At 35.2% G+C, this 7,145-nt stretch overlaps 1 protein-coding gene across 1 annotated transcript; it reads left to right on the top strand.

Moving 5' to 3' along the window:
- Positions 1–3,552: 3,552 nt before the first annotated feature.
- Positions 3,553–6,065, top strand: LOC143612690 (putative protein phosphatase 2C 4). The gene is made up of 4 exons (XM_077086612.1): positions 3,553–5,146; positions 5,233–5,346; positions 5,494–5,758; positions 5,834–6,065. Exons 1-4 carry the CDS (start codon positions 3,623–3,625, stop codon positions 5,947–5,949), a joined length of 2,019 nt encoding a protein of 672 aa, XP_076942727.1. The 5' UTR covers positions 3,553–3,622; the 3' UTR covers positions 5,950–6,065.
- The last annotated feature ends 1,080 nt before the right edge of the window (positions 6,066–7,145 follow it).

The following is a 7,145-nucleotide window of genomic DNA, read 5'->3' on the forward strand; positions in this document are numbered from 1 at the left end:
TCATTCAAGGTTATTTTCATGTTTATGTCAAGTTTGACTTTCAAAGTTAAACTGAGCTAGTTTTGCAATTTTAATTAGTTTACTTAGTCCAAATTAATACTTGAAGCATATGGCACAACATATATATATACACACCCCTTGTTACCTTTGGTGGTCACTTTTACGGCCTCAGTCGGTTAAGTTTCAGGCCTCGTAAGGCAAGGCTACATGGAGGACTTCGTGTCCCTGATATATATATATATATATATATATATATATATATAACTATATAACTTGTTTATACATACTAACCATGTTTAACTTCTGATCATTTTAGTTTGTACGTCATTTTCATAAGTTCCATGGTTATGGGTTTGAAGAGTCTAGCCTCGGTTTAACTGTAAATAGCTTTAAACCGTAAACCAAACTTTGTTTACTAGTTTTGTTAAATAATTGTTTAAACATGCTTTATGTTAGATTTAAGTTTCTAAAATCATGTTTATAAGTTCTATGGTTATGAGTTTGTAGAATCTAACCTCGGTCTTAACCCCAAACTAGATCCGAACCGAAAACCGAACTTTCGTTTAAAGACTTTATTGTTAACTTTTTGGTTGTAAAACTTAAGTATCAACATTTATAAGTTATTATACAAGTTCGTTGATATTTGGGTTATTTTGGGCATGTGAAAACCATCTATGAACTTATTGTGAGATGGAAACCGAACCAAACCGAACTAAACCGATTTTCACTCGCTTAAGACACACAAGTGTGTTTTTAGCTATCAAGACTTGTATATTTCTTTATAATTACTTTACAAACTGATTTTAAATAATTTATTAAAATACTTGGATTTGAATCAAACTTGATTTTATAACAAAGTTGGACCGACAAAACCGAACACTCGCTTAACGTGCGTTGTTAGTTCTAAAACAATAGAACTACATACTTGGTTAAGTGTTATTATATTTTTATGAGTTATTTCATAACATTTAATATTTTGGAAAGTTGAATTTGGGTTGACCAATTATCAAGACCTGAACCAACAACCTGAACACTCGTTAAAACCCGTTTTAGCATCTTTATTATAAAGGGACTTACATTCTTGCATTTTTACCCACCTTATTACTTAACATAGGTTGAGTAAATATTAAGGTTAGATACTTCAACCCGGTTTCGAGCAAACTTACATTTTTAAAGAGTTATTATTATAATTTCTTAGATGGTTATATTTTAAACCTTAAACTTTAATTGTTTACATTTCCAATCTTTTATTTTAAAGCTTTCCTAAAACAACATTTCTAATTCAAGGCTTCTCCTTTTATTTAGGCTTTGCTCGTTAGACTCGTCCTTTCGTTTTCCCGTCTTTTACTGACAAGTTTATACTTGAACGTGAGTACTTTCATACCCCGTTTTCCATCTTTCGTTTTGTGGGTGATATTGCATATTTATTCAAACTAAATGCTTTATACTTGAGTCTTAAACCACAAACATTATTGTATTGCTCGATTTGGTGTTCTATGCTTACATGCTTATATGCTAATGTGTTTACCGCTTTTGGAGGGTTGATTCATAAATCCGTGAGCTATCTGGTATTCTCTTATAGCACGGTGCCGTTAATGTATTCTTATTAACGACCTCATGAAATCCGAATCTACTTGGTATTCTCGTATATACGATGCCGCTAATGTATTCTTATTAGTGACCTCATTTTTATCCAAATTATTGCTTTTATTTATTGTTTCGTATAAAAGTTGTGGTATTTCTTATTATATACATATTTGTTCAAAACTATGAATTGCTCACCAACCTTTGTGTTGATAAACTTTATTTTATGCAATGTTACAGGGTTGACGTTAGGTTGATTATGGAGTTTGGAGAAAACGTAACGAAGACCGTTAGGATATTAGCAAATCGAACAATATATTTATTTGCTATATTTTGTTATAATTATCTATGAATATTGTTATTTGACTTTTTGATGTTGTGAAATTAAACAAGTTGTTAAATATGTCGCTTTAAATAGTGTCATGCGCTTATGGGCAATCCGTCGCATCCCGGCATGTTCCGCCGCCTTTGGTCGGTGTGTGCCAACTTTTATGCTAATTATATATATATAAAAGAGAAGTTTGGTGCCGCTAACCAAGTGGCGGCACCAAACTTGTCCCAACCGTTTTGATTTTCATTTTTAGTATTGGTAGCATAGCGAACGTAACGAGAACCGAGCTAACGTCAATTTTTGTTTACGTAACGGAAACATACTGAATTCGTGTAAACCCACTGCATCAACGTCCGGGACTGACAATGCTAGGGTTCTGATGCCATTTGGTTTTTTTGTTTTAGTTTAGGTACCGTAATGAACAAGAAAGAACCGACCAAGTTCGCGTAAAGTCAGTGCCTTTTGTTTTAGTTCAAGTACCAACGTAACGAAAACGACCAACTGCCATTTTTGTTTTAGTTCGGGTATCGTAAGAGACCGACTGAATTCACGTCGACTTATCATCTCAACGCTCGAGACCGACAACGCTTGATTTTAACCCCATCCAGATTTTACCGACCTGCCCGGCGCAACGCGCTGGGTAAATTCTATAAATCACAAGTGGACGGTTGATCGTAACTCTCAAGTCCTTGAAGGGTTCTAACTTCTAACCCAAATGTTTTGAGGTCACTTTTGTGAACATGTGTGAAATCTGTGGTTTGTTAAGCAATTTTAAATTACAGTTTTTGGATAGCATTTATGATGTATATGTGATATATTTAATACAAAGATTTGAATTGTAAGACCTATTTTTCCACACTAAATGTTTTAAACATGGTCATTGATTTGGGGTTAGAACACATTAACTAAAACTTTTAATGAAGTCCGGTTGCAATCAAAGTTTGTGTGTATTTGGCAACCCATATTTTTAATTTTGGCTGACTTTGACTAATGAACCAATCCTCTGCACTTCAAAACTTTTCATTTTATAATACACCTAAATACTCATGCAATTATATTATCATACCACAAGGCTTTAAAATATCTCTGTTTAATCTTAAAATTCAAATACCGTGTATATTTTAATAAAAGTTTACCAATGACGGTGTAGTATACCGTAAACGGGTCAATTTTTTCTTTCCTTTATGTCATCTTTCATTATTTTTTTTGGACGGCTTTATTGCAACGGGTTAATATGAATTACAAAACGCTTGTCACCCGTACAGAAAAGAAGCTTCTTAAAAGTTAGAAGGTACACCCCCCTCCCTCCAGGTATAAATTTACTCGTTTTTATCAGAAAATTTTTATATTTGATGTAATTTTTTTTCCAAGCTTCACCTCTACACCCGCATACAACTCACTGTACCCAAGTTCACAACCGAGAATAGTTGTGCTCTCGTTTGTTGAAATCGAACTGAGACCTCGAAAAAATTTCCAAATAATTCTTATCAAATACATGGTTCGAACCCAATTGTTCGAAGCCGATGCATTGCATTACCTTACACCAAACCTGCTAGCATTTATCAATATTGAATTAAACTAAAGTTGTTGAATATTTTGTCATGTATTAAAAACCTCCGTCCAAAAGTCAACCCCCCACCCCCTTTAACACCCAATTAATTCTTATTCTTGTCTTCCTTCCTTCCAACCAAACCCATTCATTCACTCATGGGCAACTCGGCCGGCAAACTCACCGTCTGTTTCACCGGAACCACCCACCGGAAAAACATAACCATTACCATCTCCACCCCATTAGACGACCTGGGTCACTCTTTCTGCTACGTCCGACCAGACCACCAAACACCCACCTCCAAACTCCACTCAGCTGACGACACAACAACGTTCCGGTCAATCTCCGGTGCATCAGTCTCCGCCAACACATCCACTCCATTATCCACATCATTCCTTGATGTTTACTCTTATAATATTAACGATAAAAGCTCCACTTTTGAAAGCTCTACGTCTTTTGCTTCAATCCCACTTCAAACTTTGCCCAGAAGTTTGATCAATTCGGGTCCTTTGAGTTCGGGTTCGGGTCTGTATTCGGGTCCGATTGAACGCGGGTTTTTATCCGGCCCGATGGAGCGGGGTTTTCAATCGGGTCCTGTTAGTTATGATGATCAGTTCCAAAGAAGCTATTCGCATGGATTTGGTTTTAAACAAAGATCAAGGAAACCAAATTTGATTCGGGTTATTAAAAAGGCGGTTTCGAAGACATTTGGGCAAAATTCGGTTGCTCCGGTTAGTAAATATGTGACTAGTTTGAAGGATCAGGATTGGGTTGTTGGTGGTTTGGAGAGAAAGAATGAATTGAGTAGTGAAGGTAGTTTGTTTGATGATGGTGATGGTGATGGTGATGGTGATGGTGAGTGTTTGAGTCAGAGTCGGGATCTTCAATGGGCGCAAGGGAAAGCGGGGGAAGATCGGGTACACGTGGTGGTGTCGGAGGAGCACGGGTGGGTTTTCGTTGGGATTTATGATGGGTTTAACGGTCCAGATGCGCCTGATTTTCTGTTGGGTAATTTGTATGCAAATGTGCATAAGGAACTGAAAGGTTTATTATGGGATGATCAAGTCGATTCATCGGATTCTAACCCTCAGAAGCAGTCGTTAGAAGTTGACGAATTGAATATCAGTGATCAAAATAAAAGGAGTCAGTTACTGAGACAATTTAATCAGAATGAAAGTTTCCCGAGTGCAAATGAGGATTTGGACACGAATTCACGGAAAATAAGGAGCAAGATTAGAAATAAGAGGAGATGGAAGTGTGAATTTTACCGGGAAAGATTGGAACTTGATCGAATTTCACGAGAATATGTGAATAGTAATGGGTCGAAAGCGATTAATCATTCGGATGTATTGAAAGCTTTGTCTCGAGGGCTTATGAAAACAGAGGAGGCGTATTTGGATATTGCAGACCGGATGCTTGTTGAAAATCCTGAGCTCGCTTTGATGGGCTCATGTGTTCTTGTTATGTTAATGAAAGGAGAAGATGTTTACGTGATGAATGTTGGTGATAGTCGAACGGTATTGGCCCAGAAACCTGAGCCGGATATCTGGAGACAAGATCTAGAGAAGATAAACGAAGAAACGTGGTATGATCTCGAGGTTTTTGATGCTGATATTGCTACCATGGATCCTAAATTAAGTGCTTGTCAACTTACAATGGATCATAGTACCTCCATTGAAGAGGTAGAATCAAATAATATAATTTCGGTTCGAATTTCTATTAGCCTTCTGATCGTTTTCTCAACTTAAAATTAATCTAATTGTTACAGGAAGTTCGAAGAATAAAGAGTGAGCACCCTGATGATGACTGTGCTGTGATGAATGACCGTGTTAAAGGCTCGTTAAAGGTTACTCGAGCTTTTGGTGCTGGTTTTCTTAAACAAGTAATTGAAAAACATTTGTTCATTTTAAATAAATCATAGCAAAAACTATTGCCTAAATCCAAACATGTGTGTAAAAACGATTCCGCTTAACTTGATTTTTGATAATAAGATACTAAAATCTTATGCTTTGTTTTTCACGTGTTGCAGCCAAAATGGAACAATGCATTATTAGAAATGTTTAGAATAGATTATGTTGGAAATGCTCCATACATAAACTGTCTACCATACCTTCACCATCACAGACTGGGCCCACGAGATCGATTCTTGATATTATCATCAGACGGTCTTTATCAGTATTTCACAAACGAGGAAGCTGTTTCTGAAGTCGAGGATTTTATTCAATGGTCACCCGAAGGCGACCCAGCTCAGCATTTAGTAGAAGAAGTTCTGCTTCGTGCAGCAAAGAAAGCTGGTAATAATCCTTTCTTATATTATTTTCACATTAGTTTAAACACGTTTATTTATATCTGATTTCATGTTTTTACAGGTATGGATTTTCACGAGTTATTGGAAATACCACAAGGGGATCGAAGGCGTTATCATGATGATGTTACAATAATTGTGATTTCACTAGAGGGGCGGATATGGAGATCGTGCGTGTAATTGACACGCGCTGTAAACATATAAGTCGATTAATAAAACAGTTTTGTTACATGAAAATAGCTAGATAGAGTGCACCGAGGCCAAATTGTGATTATGTTTTGTAAATGTGTAAAAACTTTGTTCCATGTAATATCTAACTGTCATACCAGAATTGCAAATATTCAAATCAATTACTTTTGTTACAACAAGTTGTACGTATAATACATCCTTACCAATGCGAATAATCATAGATTGTAGGCAAATTACGGAATTTTAAAATTGAAAGAAATAGCATGTGACGGTATTTGTAAAAAAAGGGGAACTTTCATGGGGTGTGCCAATGTTATGAATTTTTTTTAAATTTATTAGTTGCGTCTAGATGCCGATTAATCCTTGGTTAATCGCTAGTCGTTACTCCAACGACTAGTCGCTAATTAATCGCAATTTGGTCAAAATTGATCGAAACTGAAAATTATATATGTTAAATTTGGTATATATATGCATATTTGAAAATTTACGTATAAATTCATATAAAAATAATCTCGATTAATTTTAGTCTCTAGTCTCTACCTTATAGACATATTAGCACCTAACAAGTTCTACAACACTGGTCCTAATTAATGTCTATTAATTATTTTTCAAGATTATCTTGAAGTGCATGATGATAATGAAGAAAAAAGTTACTAAATAATAAAGTTTTATAATCGTATATACTTTTTACTAATGAAACGTGTAATTCTTATCACCATTATAAATCAACGATGGAATTAGCAGGAGTTTGGGGTCTATTACCCTCCGGTGAGTCAGGTTTTATAATTTGGATGAAATATTCTCCATATATGATATTGTTTTTACTTGTAACTTTTTTCTATCTAAAAATCCATTATGGCTATTTACCATTTTAAAATTTATAAATATTAATCAAATAAAAACAATGTATTTGTCTAAGAATATTAAATCAAAAGACGTAGGTTCCAGTCAAATTACTAGAACGTGATGGATCAATGATAACGTGTTTCTATTGTCAAGATTTTGAAAATATTTGATGAAATAAATCAAATGGCCACTTAATGAGTCACCACTTTGATTTGGTCAAACAAGCCGTGTGGCTAAGGGATGTTTACATGTCTAATAAAAGACCTAGAAGTAGATTGTTTTACTTTGACCTAAGTTTAGTTCGGTTGTTGACAGTAAATGTATCCTTTAATATCATTAAA

Source organism: Bidens hawaiensis, unplaced genomic scaffold (assembly GCF_021521415.1).
Source record: "Bidens hawaiensis isolate Kalapana, Puna unplaced genomic scaffold, B.hawaiensis_p1.1 tig00035213_1, whole genome shotgun sequence".
Lineage (NCBI taxonomy): Eukaryota > Viridiplantae > Streptophyta > Magnoliopsida > Asterales > Asteraceae > Bidens > Bidens hawaiensis.